This window comes from Terrapene carolina, unplaced genomic scaffold, assembly GCF_002925995.2.
Source record: "Terrapene carolina triunguis isolate 2854851 unplaced genomic scaffold, T_m_triunguis-2.0 Scaffold238, whole genome shotgun sequence".
In the NCBI taxonomy this organism is placed as follows: domain Eukaryota; kingdom Metazoa; phylum Chordata; order Testudines; family Emydidae; genus Terrapene; species Terrapene triunguis.
Window position 1 is genome coordinate 16649626 of NW_020664589.1, and position 20518 is coordinate 16670143.

Below are 20518 nucleotides of genomic sequence, written 5' to 3' on the forward strand. Positions count from 1 at the left end.
ACTTACGAAGGACAGAAGGTTTCCTATAGTCTGATGAAGTAGTTTAGAGATTACATGAATAAAATGACAGCTAGCTGATAACCTATAACCCACTGGGGCCGTGTCTTGTCTCTCTACGGCCAGGCAAGATCAGGGCTTTATTGACAAATCTGCTGCCTAAATGGAATGCATCCTTAATGACACGGGGCTGGCTGGAAGATTGTCACCAAATTAATTCAGGCCTAAATCTTGGGCCTTGTTGCTTCCATGGCATAGAGCCTCAAGATGCTAAGTAACCTCCCTGGGTTCTGCAGTGCAGAAGCCAACACAGATCCAAAAGAGAAATATCCAGCACATTCAAGGCAGTTCTAAACACCTACATAGCCTTCCTGGGGTGCGTTGTTCATGACTCTGCCTCATGCGGCAGTTAGGAGCAGCAGAAATGATGTCAAGGGAAGCTCTGAGCACATGCAGCCTCCCTGCAGGATAGCGACATTTTCCCCCCTTCGAAGACAATGACTGGTTCACCTTCCCCATTTACAGAAGTAGCATGATGGTGTCTATGTACAAATGTGCTCTGGTGTCACATGATTAAAGGCTAATAAACAGTACAGAAGCTGAAGAGCACTGCATTAGGGAAAGTGAAAGTACGCTTACCTGAACAGGTCCAATACTTTTGTTCCTGCCTCCTGGCATGCCATCTTCTCTGATTGCTGAAAGGAAAGAGCAAAACGCTGGTTAGGAACACCACTATTCTTTCACATTCTGGAGTACTATTACACAGAGAACACCTGGGCTGTGGGAAATTGCCTGCTGTCTACAGAGACACTGAATTGGAGTTTTATTTTGTTAAATAAGGCAGCTTATGTATATTTCCCCTAGGGGGAAGGGAGAGGCCGTGTAACATGCACTGAGATTCCCACTTGCAATGGGAATCATAAAAATACTTACTTGGCTGACAGGGGCAATCAGAGATTTAAGTAATATTTATATAGCCATTGCAGAGCCTCGAGTGAAAGGTGACGTAGAAATGCAAAGTACCATATCATCACCAACTGCCTGAAAACTCAAGAGATGATAAAGGGAAAGCACAAACATCCCACTGTACCACTAATGAGAACTGTGCACAAAACCAATAGCAAACACCTCTCTGGATTAAACCAGGAGCCTGTCAGAGTGTTAACTGATTCCCTCTAGTGTTGAGGCTGCAGACAGCACAAAAGAAAAGACGCTATTGCACAGGGTAAGGTCTCCTCGAGACACCACAGAGCATGGAAAGGATACACTTTACATACAAGTTACCTGTATGTGAAGCAGTGACTTGAAATCCTGGCTGTTTGACTAGTTAAGCAGTTTTGTTCCAAAAGGAGGAAGCCCTTTGGAAGGCTTCTAAATAGTGAGGCGGCATTTCTTAAAGGCTCAAACCATTTATAGAAAGTCTCAACTGTATTCAATTTAGAGCTAGTTCCACCTTTATTTGGCGTTTTCTCTATTCTCCCACAACCCCACTTTCTTCTATTACCAGGGAAATCCTGCACGGGAAAAAGACCATTGTGCCCAAGGATTTCAACTGCTCCTGCTGCTTATTCTTCCAGATGAAACCCCTCTTAAGTTTGTGAAATTGTGATCCAATAACCCCTTAATGCTGGCAAGGAGGTTCCAGGAATACCCTGATTCTGGTAGGTACATTCTGGTTTACCACAGAATGTCATGTGGGGTCTTTAGTGCAAGCCTGGGACATGCTGGTCATTAGTATCACACTGAAATGTACGTACTGACATAGTCTGGAGTTACGTATATAGACAGAAAAGAGGTTCCTAGAGCGCATACAAAGGTCTGAGTCTCCAGCAGAGGCGAAAAACAGACGAGGTGTTTATTCACCTGTCGCTCTGTTAGCTTGCAGTGCTTAATTCGCATGCTAACACTCATTTACATACAAAGTCAATGGAGAGATGTGAAATCAACAGGGAAGCAGCGCACAGGGAAAAAGCCAGGGGTGGTTATCCTGTCTCTGAGGACAGACAGTGAACATTGGGGAATACAAGCAGAAGACAAAAAGGGGCATCCCCATATCCTGCATGTAGGAAACAAATGGACAGTGTGTTTACATTCTTGAAAATGAAATCTCAGCCAGTCTTGATTGAAACACTGCGAGGCACTTTGGGGGTGAGATAAACATTTTTAGCTAGGAGGTTAGACTGTTAGTTAACTTTAGTCTCTACAAAGCATGCTATGATTTTGTTTTATATGTAACCACCATTTTTTGCACTATTCATACTTACTATCACTTGAATCTTGACTTTTTGATAATAAACATTCTTGTTTTCACTATAAACATATCTCAGTGCTGAGATCAAGGTGCTTATCCTGAGTCAACTCATACAAGCTGGTGCGTACACCATGGGCATAGTTTGGGGAGGTGGGAGGGGCATTCTCCCCCAAACTGCAAGCTTCAGGCAGGTGTGAAATTTACCCACACATGAGCAGCCCTGTTGGCCTGACTGGTGCTGCCCCCCCAAATACAGAAGTCAAACTACACCTATGGTGCACTGTACACTGTTTTGGGGCAGCAGATCTGGAATTTCTGAGAGTGTTCAGTGGATAAGTCGCTGACCATTACAGGGAAATGCTTCAAAGGGACTCAAGGACTGGGGTGCACATATTGTAAGGAAAAGTAAGAGCGGGCATAGCCCAGAGGAGTGTGCTTGAGTGACTAACAGGTGGCTCTGTAAAGGAGCGGACAGCCAGTTAAGCATAAGCAAGACTCCCTCAGGCTGGAGGGAGGGGGGTAAACAAGATGACTCTTAGTCCTGAGTATCCTGAGAATCATCACATAGGTCACAATCCCTTTCCTGGCCACCCACCGTAGACACAGGTGGATGTGGAAGAAGACTCATCCCAGCTACAAAGCAGCCTCTTGCTGCTGTGGGGTGCCCTCACTCTCCCTCTGCAGGGGCTGATAAAAGACTCATGCAGCAGTGCACACTAAGGGGGCAGGAGTAAAAAAATAAATAAATAAATAAAAAACAAAAACAAAAAAAAGAAAAAGGACAAACTTCAGCCCCAGTACGAATAATCCCAGTGAAGCCTAGTGACGAGACACTGTTTCAACAGAGGTTCTCCAACATTTTCATTCTTCAGAGCACTTTGTAGGTGCGATGCCTTCAAGGTACGTTTACCCTGCAGCTCAGAGCGCGCCTCGCAGCCAGGGCCGAGAGACTCTCACTTGTGGGGCTTGAGCAAGCGAGCTAAGAACAAAAGAGTGGAAGTTGAGGCTCGGGATCCAGCTTGAGCTGTCAAGCCTACCTGACTCCCAAAGCTGGAGAGGCCAACCTGCAGCCTGAACCACAAGGCAAGGGAGAAGCCACCACAGCCAAAGCTGTACAGAGAAAATGGCATCACCTCTGGTCTGGCAGTCTGCGGACTGGCATGCAGGTAAGGAGGCAGCAGCAGCATTCTTCATTAGCCTCAGGAGAGAGAAGATTGCATCCACAGCCCCATAAAACCAGGCGGAGTTGATGAAATACAGAATGCCTGAAGGATGCCTGGGAGCTAGCATCACACACATGGGGTCTGTGTTTTGCAGCATGCTGTGTCACTTCAGCACTGCCCACCACCCTGCTGAACTGGTCTGACAAGCTGCCAGCCACCCTTCAAAATAGGTATGTGGAACCAGAAGAGCAACTACCTCCTACAACCTCCTCTACTCTTGAGCCTACTGTCTATCTGCAGTTGAATTGTAATGCTTACCCTGAACACTCGGTCACTAAACTGGATTTTCTCTTCCTTTTGTTTGCTTATCTGGTTTTCATAGCAAAGGTGTAATCCAGATGAGGGCTCTAGCTGATGCAAGCACCACACTACTTGGTATTCCTTTAGGACACTGGTGATTTTTTTCCCAGCACTTGGAGGTTGGGTAAAACACCATTATATATATTTTTTTTTCTGCCAGGCCAGCACTGTGCAGTCACCGTGTTCAGAGAAGATGCACAGGAGTCTGTTGTACTTTAATCAGAGAAAATCTTAAACTGAGTTCTTCATTCAAATTTTGTCTGCTTCATCTGGAACGCACTCTGTGGTCTTGTTCAGCCTTCTTTTACAGTTTTTGAGAAGCACTAAACTTCAAACATTAAGTCATCTCTACGACTACAGGACTACTCCCAGGCTGCAGATCTGGAAATGGTTATCCATGCTTGTATCAGCCCACAGCAAGAGAATTATGGAGCTGTGGTGGCTGCTCTGTCTGACAGAGTGCTGCATACATTGCAGCTGGTGCAGAACCAGACTGCCAGATTTACACGATCTGAACATGTTTCATTCATTTTCAAACCTTTGCATTTGTTCTTGGTTTAAACAAGAGACATTTTAACTTAGAAGAGCTGCTAAATCAAGCCCTTGTGATACGTTGTACTTACCAATACTACTTTATTCAGAGATCTGCAGAGATGCTGCACATCTGGCAGCAGCAGTCCTTTCTGCTGTTCGGCACCCCGATTTTGGACTCCCCCTTTCCTTACACAATAGTAATTACAAGGTGCTTTGCCTGCCTCAAGGTGTTGTTTTTTTATCATGGTTGGAAACGTCATTTATTTAGTATGTTTTTGAGTGGGATTTTTAATAGAGATTGTTGTGACTCCGTGTGAAGTGCTCCCAGTTCTGTAACTAGCCTATGCCTGTAGAAGTGATGTTTGGTGATGGTTCACATGTTGGGAACAGTTCTGTTAACCTGTGTAACATTTCTTTCATGACTTACATGCTAGAAAATACACGGTGCTAAAACAGGCTGCTCTCCAAGCATTCCTGCACTCCCTGTCTTGGTTACAAGGCACTGTCAAAGGCTCTTCGAGAGAGAAATGGCAAGTTGTAAGCTGAACACATAAGAACATAAGAATGGCCGTACCGGGTCAGACCAAAGGACCATCCAGCCCAGTATCCTGTCTGCCGACAGTGCCAGGTGCCCCAGAGGGAGCAAACTTAACAGGTAATGATCAAGTGAATGCCGAGGGGCCTGCCGACCCTACAAAAATATACATTTAAACATGGTTGTGAAATATATTTGCGGTCCAATCAGACTATAACTTCTTTTCTGGCCAGTGAGGACAGAAAACCCCCCAATATGGAATTATGCTTTAACCTTGGTTTCTACAGGGGTAAAAAGATGAGCAACTTTCCTGTCCACCCAACAGCCATATTATAACACAGCTGAACCACAGTTCGCTTTGAACATGGTGATTTGATAAGTTACACAGGTCTGGTTTGAAATACCCTCCCCCCAAGTTTAATTAATTAATTTTTTTAAACACACACCTGAAAAGCCATCCAGCCTGGAGTGTCGTAAACAGCTATAAATAATGTTGTTACCAGTCACCCTCTTTTTACCATTCTAAGAGAACATCTGGTTTTTATCTGCAGAAAAAGCCCTGACTATTTGACTTTGCTCTTCAATGAGATTAATTAATGGAGTTTCCCAGAAGGAAGGAAGGAAAGAAAGGAAAACTAGTCTGTATTTCAATGTGGTATGCCTGAGCAGTGGCCAGGAGATGTCGCTGTTTCCTTCTGAATGAACAGCAGCTAAAGCCTTCAAATATTGAGACTTACCATTTAGAATAAAACCCTGAAGGACATCGATCAGTACCTTTGTGCAGATCACAAATGAAAGCAACTACGCCCACATAATGCCACAACAGGAAAACCTTCTGTCTGTGTAAACAACAACTCTAATGAGTGCAAAAAGTATCCTTGTAATAGATGACAGTTATAAGGCCGGGCGGGGGGGGGAAATGAGAAAATCCAATAATTAAACTGGAGAAAGGGGGAAAAAATCATCAAGGGAATGGAATAAGTACATGCAACAACACAGAAAGCCACATGGGCCATGATCAAAGTACTTCGAATTCTAACTCTCTCTGAAGACCTTTACTACAGGTCATACTTTGTAAAGATTGTTTTTAGATGCTTTCTGAACCAGAAAAAACACACATGAATTCTTGTAATAAAAATATTTTCAAATATAGAATCCTTGGAACATAAATGATAAGTTTACATTAGATAATTTATAACATAGGCAAACACTCCCAGTATTTGTAACCTCCAGTGCATAACATGGGACACAACAGCCCAGTCACACCTTGGGTGTCTCCCTATGTACAAAGGCAGATTAAAGGATTCCCGGAATTTACCGGAGTCCACTGAAAACTGGGACTCCATCGCCTATTGCAGGGCCGAGACTTGGAATGAAGTGAGTCCAGGGAAAAGGGAGCTAAGAGGAATGAGGCCTGCATCACTTCACAGTAATCCCCCATCGGCCGCTCAAGGAGCAATGGAGGTTTAAAGTTTTGAGGGTCGATATTTAAAGAACAGATTACTGTATAGTTTTGATGATGTCTGACAACTGCTAGGGGAAGGTGGTGCATTTCTGGTGTGGCAAGGGCCTCTCACTGATAGACTCAGCATTATAACATCTACGAGAAGGTAGGAGGCAAAGCACACCAACCAGGAGAGTAAACTGACCATTTCTCCAACCCTGGGGAGTTTTGATCATTCAGAACATAAAATTCTCCAAGTTTAAATTTAGCCAGGACTAACCCTTGTTCCTACTGAGCAAAATGCCCTGGGATCTTTTATGAGCACAAATGGTCAGGGCATCATTTTTTTCATCTCATCTCAAACACTATTTACTGTAATAGGGGTTCCACTATAAAACAGTATTTGTGGAGCTCTGGGTTTAGTGACTATATAACATTCTGTATGAACATCTAAGAATGAATTTGGTGAGTGGCTTTCACATTAGTGATAACAAAGTCTTAGGAGAATTAATAGCTGGGTTTAAAAGAAACGACATTTCTGCTTCTGAATCCAGGAAGCAGCCTTTCCCACAATGACTACTCACTTGCCTTCTGAGGCCTAATACCCTCTATGCATATCAAAGGAGCGAGCCTGAACAATCACTATATTACAGCTTCACCCAGTTCTACTCAATTTCCTGTTTGTTGTTGCGAAGTTAAAAAAAATCTGCTTTTAAAATTTAGGAGGCCACATTCCCAAGATTTAAATGGTCAAAATGTTGATGTGTCAGTGAACACCAATGCATACCAAAATCAAACTAGGAAGGTTAGTTTTTAAAAATCAGTTCTTTATTCCAGGGAAGAGTAAAAACAATCCTTTTCAAGTTAAAACAGGGATTTGATGGGCTAATTAACCACATCAAAACTTCTTTACTGGAGCACTTTTCTATTTAAATTAAAAGCCAGCATATGTGCCCTAGATTACAAAAACCCTGCATGGCCCAGTTAACCACACACCAGTCACCCCCTGATCAAAATGACAACCATATTATCTGATGCTGCATGGCATTTTAGAACAGTTGCTTCTATCAGTGTTCAGCTGAAAGGAAATACAGTATAACAAAGATTTACTTTAGGTCTTTTCATAGACAATGTCTAAAGTGAATATTCCATTATAAAACTGTTGCCCATAACTCCTCTCCCTCCACTGACTCTGTTAGTTTTTGGACAGTAATTTCTGTGACCACGATTATTTTAATAGCTATGATACAAATGCAGTAAAAGCTACCACACGAGCTAAAACAAATGGATTTTCTCCCCAGTAGTAGAGGGGCAATCACATCAGACTAAATAAGAAGCTAATGCGACAGGTTTTCAAACTGATCAGTGTGGTTCCACACTTTATCTACACGAGGAGATTATAGACAGAGCTCCCCAAATTGAAAGTGCAGAGCTCCTACTCTGCATCACCCTTCTTGGTGAAACTGTACCTGGCAGAAAAGAGGCAGACGATTCATGAACTATTACGATACAAGAGCCACCTCATGAAGAAAGTTTTAAGTGTAAAAGGGCAAATTCTTAGGGGGATGATTAAGGAAAGGTCTAACTGTGGCGTGTGATTACAACGTCAGGCACTCCTGATGTCCGTGAAATCTTTTACTGTCCCTAACTTTCAAGGCCTTTCTGTTGTCTCTAGGGATTTTTTAACTGGCTATTTAAAGCTGTTTCAAGGAGGAGTAATCCAGCAAATGGTAAGTATAGTAAAAGTCCCTTCCCCTGCCCTTTCCAAAAACATTTGTCCTTGCTAGAACGCCATGTTTGGTTACGTTTTAAAATCAATCTTAGCAAAAGTCACTTTTCTAATTCTAGTAACGGAGGCACAACCACTGGTTTCCTTAGCACGGCATAAACGAGCTGGCCCGTATTTCAAAAGTGAAAGACAACATGCAAGGAGGGTGCCGCACTGTTACCCTCATTGAGTAGCTGATCACGGTGAACAATTTTAATTCCCATTTTTAAAATGGTGTCAGCTCTCAATTCCCCCCCCCATTGTAATTCAACAGTGTTTTGACAGAACTGTTTTGGAGCAAGCACACACAGGCCTTGTCTACACTAGCCTCTCTTCCCTAAAGTTTAAGGCAGGAGATGAGTACTGTATTCCCACAGAAAGCAAAAGAGACATTTAAGCAGAGCCCTGCAAATCCGCAGACCATTTTTGTGGATAGTAGATCGGATGCAGATACAACTGCAAAGGACTCTACTCACCGGCGGCGCCTGGCCTGCAGTGTCCGGCTCGGGCAGCCGAGGGGGCATAGCGCGCTCAGGGCCAGCAGCCAGTGGCACCCGCTCGCTGCGCCGCTTCCTGTCCAGCAGCTCGGGCCCCGCCAGCGTCCCCACCATAACACGGCCCAGCAGCACTGGCTGCGCTCCCAGTCCTGGGTCCGGCCTGCCGGCTCCTGGGCAGCAGGGCCCGCCCCTGGCCATGGGGACTGGAGTGGGCAGGGCTCCGGCTCCCCACCCCTCCGCCCCACTGTGATGCAACACACAGCGCTGCTGACGTGTGCCATCCCTCGTGAACCCCCGGGAGCAGCATGCGATGCAACGCCCCTTCCCTCTGCCCCCACCACGGCTTCTCCTCGAGATTCTGCCCCTTACCCCCAGTCCCCATCCTTGCGCTGCCTCTTCCCCCAGCCCCCCACTCGCTTCCTCTCCCCACCCCCAGCCCTTGTGAGATGGCTTGCTGCTGTGGATGCGGATACAGGTAAAAGACAGCTAGCAGATTGCGTGTCGGATCGCAGGCTGACCCTGGAGGATGCGGATCCTGCGCAGGGCTCTACATTTAAGTAGGGAGGAAATTCACTGCCTGAGCTGGATTAACCCTCTCTACCTGTAGAACACAAAAGCATGCCTATATTTGCCTTTTCTGTTAATAGGCAATCACACGTTTCTCACCCTCTGAGTGGTCAAATAAGATAATATTGTCTCAAAAATTTACCTCTAAAATGAGAAGAAGGTTTGAAAACTTTCACCCCAGAAAATTTGGGGAACATTATAAACCCCTGAAAACTGGGAGTTAAAATGAAAGTGCCCCCTCAATCAGATACCAGTGTGTAGTGTCACTAGCAATGACAAAATGATACATCAGTGTCAAAGCAGGTCTGTTGAGTAGTTTGACAGGTACTGTTCACATCCAGCACAGATTCCCAGAGCACAGCAAACACTGTTAGTAAACTGAACCAATACTGACTTTTGCACCAAACCAAAATAATGAGTGAAGGGGACATCCAGTCCCCTATGGGAGCACAGAGAGATATTCTTGTTAGGTTTTAACTGACTGTTTAAATAAAACCAAAATGTTATGTTTTGAAGGTATCGAAAACTCAAACAAAAGAAGAAATCTTTCTACCCTCTCACAGAAAGAGGTGGCTTCTGTCACACAGAGAAACTGGCTGCAACGTTCTGCCCTTTGTGTGCACACTAAACAATTAAAGAAGCTTAATTCTCTTTACCTTTCCTATTCATCCCCATCTGGAGGCACTTGAGCAGCCTGCAATACTGGCATCTGTTTCGCTGTTTGCGTGACATGACACAGTTCTTGTCTCGACTGCATCTGTAAACCCGCTTGTTGCAAATGCTCCTTTTGAAAAACCCTTTGCAGCCTTCACAGGAGATGATACCATAGTGTAGACCTGTAGCTCTGTCTCCACAGATAAGGCAGGTTCGCTGATCAACCCGGTCATCTGGAAGAAAAACAACACTTTGTAGTCAGAAAATGGCATGCCTGAAAAAATAAATGATCTGAAACCTTCCTTATTCAGTGAGATATGTGTGCCTCCACCCTCACCCCCCATGCCTACAACAATGACAATTAGATCACCATACACCCACAGAGCAGAGACTTGTGACACTCCTGGCCTACAGACACACCGCATACTCCTGACGGCACTAAGGCAGCCCTTAGCACCAGTGAGATGCTACAGACTATGGCTGAAGTGTGCATGGGAAAGACATCCCAGCTCAATCTCAGAAATGGCCTAATTTCAAATTAAATATTCAAGAAGATTTTAGCAGAAGTGTGTTGATACTGAAGACCTTTAACAAGAAAGGATGAGCATCTAATGGTTTGAAATCCAAGCAACATATTGTCCTTGGGTAGCCACAGCATTATTCTGTAACATTATCGCCCCTAAGGAAGGTGTGGCTAGATTAGATCTATAAAACATGGTGTCTCCTGTAAGGAATTGACAGTCTTCCACTGCAGACTTAAGCATCACACAAGGATCCGAGAGGGGAATGCCAAACCTGCTTCTTGAAAAAAAATCAAATCAAACAAAAAACAAACAAAACCACACTACAAGAAAGAAATAGGGCAAAGAGACACACTACCTGCTCTTTTGCACTCCCCCTTCCATGTACCACTTACAGACACTTGGTTATTTCCCCTAACCCTGCCATCTGCTACCCACTAATAAATAAATTACCTAAAAAGTGGCCAAGAGAGATTGCATCACATTTACATCATCAGAATCCAGCACCATGATAATACCATAGCAGAGAGAGATGCTGGCCTCCTTCTCAAGTAACGCAAAGGAAGGAGTTGAAATGAGTAGTGAAGGTTTCTTAACTGCACTAATATTATCTCCACCCAGAGCACAATAATCCAAGAGCTAGGCTTCTCATCAGTTTCAGTTTCCAAGGGGCAACAGAATAACAGATTACGAGAAGTGATTCATTACCAGCTAATACTGGGGTTTCTCCTTCCGCTCCCAGGCCTGAAATCTTCAGTAACATGTTAAATCTTGACTTTCCAGGAATCCCATTTGCAACCATAATAAACAAATAAAGCATTTCATTTCAATTTAAATTTTAGATTATTTCAGAGGAGATCAAGACCAAGAATTCGAATATGATCTGGTGGTGAGAAGGAGGAAGTAATACAGAGCAAAGTCTAAGATTCCTTAAAAAGAAACCCCACAGAAGTGCCCCATTCGCCCAGTAAGTTAATTTAACAAAAAAATTATACAAATGTAAGGGGACTGTTGGCACCTTACTGAAACTTAGTGTGTTTTTTGGTTGGCCCTCTCCCAGTACCAAAAGAAAGGGGAAGGGCCAATGAGATATCAAGACCCTGAGTCTGACAGTCCCCAGGGCCAATGGGGAAAGGCCAACCCTCAGGCCAGCAGCCTGACTGACAAGGCAGGCAGGCCAATGAGGGAGTCTGGAGCTGCCTGGCCAGAAGGGCTGAGCTAAGGAGAGAGCAGAGCCAGCGAGAACCAGAGGAACAGTCCAGGGAGCTGAGCTGGAGGCTGAGTAGCAGCAGCGCTGAAGCACAGTGGAGCTGGAGCCGTCCAGAGCCAGATGCAGTGAGCAGCTGGGAGACCCTGGCAGAGGGCCGGCCCAGTGCCGGGAGAAGCTGCCAGCCAAGAAGTCTTCAGGCCGGACCTGGAGAGGGATCATAAGTAGGGCCCTACCAAATTCACGGTCCATTTTGGTCAATTTCATGGTCATAGGATTTTTAAAATTCTAAATTTCATGATTTCAGCTATTTCAATCTGAAATGTCAGTGTTATAATTGTAGGGGTCCTGACCCAAAAAGGAGTTGGGGGGGTCGCAAGGTTATTGTAGGGGGGTTGTGGTACTGCTACCCTTACTTCTGTGCTGCTGCTGGCAGTGGCGCTGCCTTCAGAGCTGGGCAGCTGGAGAGCAGCGGCTGCTGGTCGGGAGTCCAGCTCTGAGCAGAGACGCCACCAGCAGCAGCAGCACAGAAGTAAGGATGGCCTGGTCTGGTATTGCCACCGCCACCGCCACCCTTACTTCTGCGCTACTGCCTGCGGAGCTGGGCCCGTCACTCTCCGGCTGCCCAGCACTGAAGGCTGGAGCACAGAAGTAAGAGTGGCATGGTATGATATTGCCACCTTTACTTCTGCGCTGCTGCTGGTGGGTGCTACCTTCAGAGCTGGGCACCCGGCCAACAGCCACTGCTCTTCAGCTACCTAGCTCTGAAGTCAGTGCAGAAGTAAGGGTGGCAATACCGCAACACTCCTAAAATAACCTTTTGACCCCCCTGCAACTCCCTTTTGGGTCAGGACCCCCAAATTGAGAAATGCTGGTCTCCCCCCATGAAATCTGTATTGTATAGGGAAAAGCACACAAAAGACCAGGTTTCACGGGGGGAGACCAGATTTCAGTCTGTGATGCGGTTTTCATGGCCATGAATTTGGTAGGGCCTTAATCATAACCCCAACGGAGGAGCTGATGCTGGGGGGAAGGGCCCTGCCACTTAGAGCCTGAGGGTGTTTGACCTGCAGGGTCCCTGCAGCCAGAGCCGTCCCTTGGGTACGGTGAATTGGGGCGACCGCCCCGGGCCCCACGCGTTGGGGGGGGGGCCCTGCGGGCGGGGAGGGGAGGCGAGGCGGGAGGGCGAGTGGGGTAAGGAGACAAACGGCATGCAAGGTGGGCGGGGGGGGGCAAGAAGGAGCCCACCTACCAGAACCTCCCACTCCCCTAGCGGATCCCACTGATCAGCGCCTCCCCCTCCCTCCCAGCCCCTACCGCCTGCTGTGGATCAGCTGTTACGTGGCATCAGGAAGTGCTGGGGGCGAGGAGCCAGGGCCAAGCTCGTTTGGGGGAGGAGGTGGAACTGGGCAAGGAAGAGGCGAGGTGGTGTGGGGCTTTGGGGGGAGGAGGGGAGTGAGGGCGGGGCCTGGGCAGAGCCAAGGGGAGCACCCCCTGGCAGTTAGGTCCCAAGTTTCTAATGTCTCAGGCCCCACACCACCCTAGGGACGGTCCTGCCTGCAGCACATGTGAGGAACAGACACTGAACTTCCCCTATGCTCCAGACAGGTCTGGTTTTGGTTTCCCCATGCCCACAAAGTGGGATTACTGGTTTCCTTTAACCTTACCCTTTTTTCCCTTATTTTTTCAATTGATTGCTGTTTAATAAATTGTATTGCCTTTGAACTACACCTCTACCCCGATATAACGCTGTCCTCGGGAGCCAAAAAAGTCTTACCGCGTTATAGGTGAAACCGCGTTATATCGAACTTGCTTTGATCCACTGGAGTGCGCAGCCCTGCCCCCCCAGAGCACTGCTTTACTGCGTTATATCTGAATTTGTGTTATATCAGGTCGCGTTATATCAGGGTAGAGGTGTATATGCAATGATCAGTGGGTCAGAGAAGCGTCTAGAGTGGAGAGAGTACCCTGGAGTGGGGACATCCGAGTCCCTGTTCTAAGTGACCACAACAAGATTAGGTGTCGAGTCCCCCAGGAATCCTGGGCCCAGCCTTGTCGGGATTACAAGGACACTGCCACACAGGAGAGTGGAAGGTCTCCTGTGAGAGTGGAAGGTCTCCTCAAGGTCAGGCAGACCTCTGGGTAAAGAGAGTGGGAACAGGGACTCAGATCCTTCCGCTAGCCAATTCCACCAGGGTAATGTATAAGCCAGGAAAGTTCCCCACAATAGTGGGACAATTCCCCCGCTTACACGAGGGCTTGTCAAATAAATTGCAGTTTGGATTCTGGAAAGTGATTATTTTACATTGCAATAACTGTCCTTCTTTATAATACCCTAATCATGTCACAAAAATGTAATTTTTCTTTATTCCACACTCAACATTACTGCAGAATTTAAACCACCATACTTCAGTGTCAAAATGAGAGACTTCATGGCTTCCCGTGATCCCATTTCATGTGTTTCTTTTAACTGTAGTTAATAAAGAACAGAGTTGAGATCAAAGGCTTGAGTGACACATTTCCTTACTAATGTGGTCCATGGATATTGTATTACCGCCAAGATCCATATTTTATTTCCAATTTTATCTTAGTTTTCATTTAAACATTCTGCTCAATATCGGATATTAACAGTAAATGTGTGCCACATATTAGGAAAATGCCAATACCTGTCCAAAGCTTGGAGGAAAACACCAGTTTATAACAGATTAATTCTAACAATGATGGATTTCAGATTCTCATGCAGACTCAAGGCACGACACTGGGGAGCATTAGCACATCAATTGAAATACTATGCTGTGTCTTTTACTTCTCCTACAGATTGCTCCTCCTCTCTGAGGTACTGTGCTAGTAGCACTACGAGGGCAGCAGCACTACCCCTTAGTTCAACAGTAGTGTAAGAGGAGAGGACAGCGCTCGGAAAAGCGATACAGCACAGACTGAGTGCAAACAGAGCACTACTGTGCACAGGGCAACCAGTGTATGCAGAACCATGCCTGGGGTGGAGTGGGTAGCTTGGTAAGCATGACAGGCTTGCTTCAGTGCTCAGGTTTCCATATGGCAGAAATAAATCAGTGTGAATGAGTTGGAGGTGGCTGGCAGAAGCCAAATTGGACTTCCACATGGAAAGCTTTGCTCTAAGTCAACTGACATGATCAGAGAGCGAAAGCAGAGAAAATTTGGCCAACAGATACACATTGATCTCTCTGCTATATAAACACGTATGGTTATAGCTTGTGTTTTGTTCAGGCAGGTATGAGACACCAGAAAGATGGGGTTGTTTCTCTGTTTTACCCCAGGAGTATCAGCAAAAGCTTTGCTGTGCAACTGACACACAAGAATCCAAATGAACATTATACAAATGATGATAAGGTTAAGACACAAAGAAAAAAATCCAGTCAATTCCCTTTACAAATCTTAATGAGAGCCTTTTGGATGAAAAAAATGTAAATTGTACTACTCCCAGCAATAGGAGCTGTCATATTAAATTTGGTATCTTAAGACGGTAATATTCCCACTGAGACAGAATAGGGCTGATGCATGGCTCAGGAAGGATCGCAGTGGGCATGTAGTAATTTTCATAGACAGAGATGTCAAACTGAAAGGAAAATAAAGTAAATGATGGCTAAAGCAACTGACTTTGTTAACCTAGATGTATTCTCATTATCTCGTATCTACACAGTTAGACCTAAATCTTGCTTCACATTACAAGTCGGTTGTACTTAAAATAATTCCATCAACTTGTATGTAAAGCCTTTTTCTGCAGAACGTCCCAACCAGGGCCAAATATGCTTTAACTCTTGTCATCCCATGCAAATCATGTACACAACAGATTTTTAACCATACAATTTTTTCTTGTTATACACAAACTGACTTTAAAAAATAGATGTTATTCAAGTATGTTCAGAGAGGAAGTACAGAGTTGAACTGTTACCGTTTTCAAATTATAATTTAATCACACCAACCTTCAGTTTGAGCAAGTGTAAAATATCCAGAGCAAATCTTTTTTTTCCACTGAATTAGAGAAATATAGTCTCCTGTAAGTAGGAGCCTTTTCACATAAAAAGTCCCCATCTCTTCAACTGTGTTGCTAAGACCCTGAAATTAAAGACTCAAATGGGGGGGGGCTCAACTGGAATTGAAAACAGGTGCAAGTGAAATTTGTTTTCTAAATAGTGTTTACAGTGAATAAAGAAATAGGATTTGCCATTTCATTGTACATAACAGCAAACAAGTATGTTTCGTGACCACACTTCCAGTTCAGGAAGAGCAGCTCCAAGAATGAAAGGTAACAGGACACACACACACACACACACACACACTTTCTGAATCAGGAATGTCCTATCATGAGTAGGTGCATTTTAAAATGTTTCCCACCAGGAACATACTGTAACTCAGCCTGGGTTTAGTTCCTTCAATTTCTTCTTGATAATCAGCTTAACACTGTGCACAGGAGACCAGGCATCTAAACTCACTTATACACAGATTCTATCAGCATCCAAAGCAATTGCCCATTATATTTTTGATCCTCCTAAGGTGGATACTGCCAGTACTTCCTGAGCCAAATGTTGATCACTAAGGATCAGAGGCCATACATACATTTAATTTTGTTTTTGTTTTTACAAAAAGTCCCAGCAGTGTCTATTCATTCTCTTGCTGCTGCTTCGTTCAAATAAATTATCTCAGTCCCAAAGTCTTTCTGCTTTCCTTTAAGTGTTTACATATTACAAGAGGATCTTTGCCTGTAAACCCCCTCACTTAATTTTAATAAGTGAATGGAAAAACAAATGTAAGATGGATGTTTGTCCTGCTTTTTGAACTACTTACATTTCTGAGTGTCCAACTGAGACTGTTTGATGGCCCCTTTGCTGAAATCATGGGAGAAAAGTGTGGTAAATGAGTATTAAACATTGCTGAACTCTAACCACTGCTCCCACAGTCTAACCCCATAACTGCTGAAGCCGTATTTGTCACAGCCAGTCCTGAGTATGCTACCAGGGGAGGGGGGGAATCATTTGCAATCTATCCCAGTTTGGGTCCTGTAAATCCCTCATTAATCCAGCTTCCAGCTGTTGTAATTCAGCATCTCCAGTAGGCACTGAATTCAGCAGCTGGGCTTTTCAGCACACACTTGTGAGTGCAACTGGCTCAGGTTAGTTTATGAGTTTGATCTTTGCAAGATTCCATCCTTTCTCATTTCATTGGCATTAGCTCACTCCTCTCCTTCCATCTTCAAATGGCCTTTGTGTGTTCCACATGTACTGACTATATCCCATGCTCCTCAGCTGTGGAATTGGATTCTTTTTATTCAGAATATACAGCGCTACAATATCAGGGTCAGATTTGAAGGATCAAGTTAAAAGCTGCTTGTTTGATATGGCTTCTATTCCACCATAGATCCCAAGGCCAGAAGGGACCACTGTGATCATCTAGTCTGACCTCCAGTATAACACAGGCCGGAGACCTGCCCCAAATCATTCCCATGGGAGATCTTTTAGAAAAACATCCCATCTTGATTTTAAAATCGTCAGTGACGGAGAATCCACCATTACCCTGGGTAAATTGTTACAATGGTTAATTACGTTCACTGTTAAAGATTTATGACTTATTTCCGGTCTGAATTTGTCTAGCTTCAGATTCCAGACATTGGATTGAGTTAGACCTTGCTCTGCTAGATTGAAGATCCCATTACTATATATTTGTTCCCCCGGTAGGCACTTACAGACTGTAATCAAGTCACCCCTTGACACCTTTTGAAGTGTTACTAATAGAATAACTAATAGTTAATGTGTACAGTGGGACTGAGATCCAGCACATGGTATTCAGAGTAATTTCCACCTGGAGAATACCTGGAAATTGGGAGTGTTTCGGGAGGGACTGGGGCCCTCAACTCCAACTGGTGAGACAGCGGAGAGAGGGCTGGTGGCTTGGGCATTTGTGGACAAATAGGAGTCTGCCACACTGAAAAGGTTAGACCAATGGCCATAAACTATTAGCAGAGATAGTAGTGATGCCTACAGTTAAGATTGCCTAAAACTCTATTATAAGCCAGTTCTCAGTTGCTTATTCATTTAACCAAACTAACTGTTCGGACTGAAATTTTCCATGCTTGACCTCTGCCTTAAGCGGATTTTCTTTTTATTTCAACCAAAATGGCTCAGCTGTTTCCGAGTACAATGCTAGTGAAAAATAGGTTGTTTTGCCAGAGCTATAGTTTTTCCAACAGTTTCTTTGAAGAGCTCTATCTCCCCCAGGGTTTGAAAAAGGAACTTAAATTTGTTGGGAGGATAGTCCTTGAGTCAGAGAAATGTCTTTTGTTCTCCCCATGAAAATCCACCCAATTTTGACCAAGATATAAGCCTCTGAAAGCTGCTATTTGCAGATGCTCAGTAGATTTTGTTAGACACTCTGCCAACGCCTGTGAACATTCCATTAACTAGGATGACCAGATTTTCCCAACGGGAAAATGGGACACCAAATGGGTCAGCCCAAGACCCCCTGCGCTCCTGTGCGGGGCCAGCCCAAGTCCTCGCTGCCTCCCGCTTGTGCCGGCCTGAGGTCTCCCCACCCCTGCCAGTGCGGGGCCAGCCAGAGCCCCCCCTCTGCCCACCTGTACGTGGGGCCACCTGAGGCCCCACTCTCTCACCTGCGCACAGGGTCAGCCCTAGCCCTCCTGCCCAGGGCTGGCCCTCTCCCTCCAGCACGCAGGGCCAGTCCGAGACCCCCTGCCATCCTCCCGGAGTCCCCCTCCCCTCAGTGGCCTCCCCCACCACATGCAGGGCTGGTTCTAGCCCCCCTGCCACACTCTCGTACCTGGGGCTGGCCGGCCTGAGTTACTCTCCCTAGCCTTCCCTCCAGTGCAGCGGCTTGCCCCCGCCCTTCCCCACTAGGGATCACATCCAACTCATAGGCGTGCGCAGCCCATTTCATTAGGGTGTGCACCCAGGGAGCCCCGCCCCCATCCACTCCCTCCTACTTCCCGCCCCCTGACTTCCCCCCTCAGAATCCCCAACCCCTCCTGCTCCTTGTCCCCTGACTACCCCCCTAGGACCTTACCTGTCCCCTGACTGCCCCGACCCTTATCCATATCCCCACCCCCAGACAGACCCCCGGGACTCCCACGCCTATCCACCCCCTGACAGGACCCCCAGAACTCCTGACCCATACAACCCCCTCGCTCCCTACCTGCCTGCCCCAACCCCTCTCCACACCCCTGCCTCCTGACAGCCCCCCACAGAACTCCCAACTCATCCAACCCCCCCTGCTCCCTGACTGCTCCCTCCAGAGACCCCCCACCCCTAACCACCCCCCCGGGATCCCACCCCCTATCCAACCCACCCTGCTCCCTATCCCCTGACTGCCCCCACCCCTTAGCCAACCCCCCTGGCCCCGGATCCCTTACCATGAGATGAGGCTCCTAGCCTCCCCGCGGAGCCAAACACTGCTCCGCGGGAGCACGCAGCCCCGGCCCCCAGAGCGCTGCACACACGGCGGCATGGCTCCAGGGGAGGGGAAAGGCGGGGGAGGAGCCGGCGGCTTGCCGCGCCGGGAGAGGGGGGGCCATTTGCCCACCCCTGCATTAGGGTGTGCCTGGGCATACTCGGCACACCCCATGCGCACGCCTATGATCCAAAACTGTGCATTTGTCCAGTTTGCTCTTGCCAACTGATGATCAGCTGTCAAGAGCAAACGGCACAAATGCACAGTTTTGCCAAAGAAGTCAGAATGGCCAGGACAGGGCCTAAAAAAGGGACTGTCCTGGCCAAAATGGGACGTATGGTCGCCCTAACTAAGCAGGTTTCAGAGGGGTAGCCGTGTTAGTCTCTATCAGCAAAAACAACGAGGAGTCCTTGTGGCACCTCAGAGACTAACACATTTATATGGGCATAAACTTTCGTGGGTTTTAGCCCTAACTAAGCAGGCTCCTGTCCCGTTCTGTGGAGTTCTTGAACACGACAAAGGCACTGAGCCTGCTCTGAGGCATGGAGCTAGAACTCTAGATCAGTGGTTCTCAACCAGGGGTCCTGGGCCCCCTGGGGGGCCTTGAGCAGGTTTCTAGGGGGCCGCCAAGGAGGGCCAGCATTAGACTCACTGGAGCCCAAAGCAGAAAGCCAAAGCCCCGCCATATGGGTCTGAAGCTCGGGGCCCTGTGGCATGGGGCCCCAAGCAATTGCCCTGCTTACTGCCCCCTAACACCGGCCCTGGCTTTTATATGCAGAAAACCAGGTCTTGTGGCACAGGGGGGCTGTGGAGTTTTTATGGCATGTTGGGGGGGCTCAGAAAGAAAACTGTTGAGAACCTGCTCTTGATAGAGAAGACAAGCTACAAGCATTAGCAGCAGCAGGGGAAGTGGCTGGGCTGAGTGCCAATCAAGCATTCAGGTTAGGAAGTGGTACAACAAAGGTTGTTCATACAGCCTTAATTTAGCCCCCTTTAGGGATGTAAATATCATTTAAAAAGTTAACCATTTAAACTATTAAATTATATCGTTTAATCGGTTAACTGATTAAAGCGAGAGGAGCTGGGGTCATGCCAGCCGGCGCAGGGATGGGGCCGCCTACTCTGGCCGTCCCCAGAGCTGGGAGTTAATAGTTAAGGTGGGTTAACCAGTAAGACTAACGCTTACCGGTTAACCGGTTACCTTTACATCCTTAGCCCCATTGTGCGAACACACTATAGCCTGGCTTGGAAGGTAAACGTCGATTTCACTATACACAGACAAACCAAGGGAAAATATTTCCATTGACAATAACTGAAATTTACACGTGGGCAAGGTAAGAAAAATACTGCTTCCGAATGTAAGAGTTTGATTTAAGGATATTTACTTTGTCAACATCACATGTCAAAATATCCAATTTCTGCTTTAACTGTTTGAATCTCAACATCTACTGTTATTAAATAGTTATTGTTTGACGCCCTCCCTTAATTCTTCACAAGTATGAAAATTGAAATAAATAAAAATCAATATTATCCATTGAAATTATAAAAAAAATAAAGCCCAATTCTGCCAAGCCTATTTATGA

General features: G+C 46.2%; 1 protein-coding gene across 1 annotated transcript in view; it reads right to left on the reverse strand.

Moving 5' to 3' along the window:
• The window catches only part of NR6A1 (nuclear receptor subfamily 6 group A member 1), a 29623-nt gene extending 18822 nt beyond the window's left edge, over positions 1-10801 (reverse strand). The window contains exons 1-4 of the mRNA XM_029912759.1: positions 10781-10801; positions 10680-10728; positions 9773-10003; positions 637-692 (exon numbers count right to left, since the gene is read on the reverse strand). Coding sequence (XP_029768619.1) covers positions 637-692; positions 9773-10003; positions 10680-10728; positions 10781-10801 — 357 coding nt within the window. The remainder of the gene's footprint in view (positions 1-636; positions 693-9772; positions 10004-10679; positions 10729-10780) is intronic.
• Positions 10802-20518: the final 9717 nt, after the last annotated feature.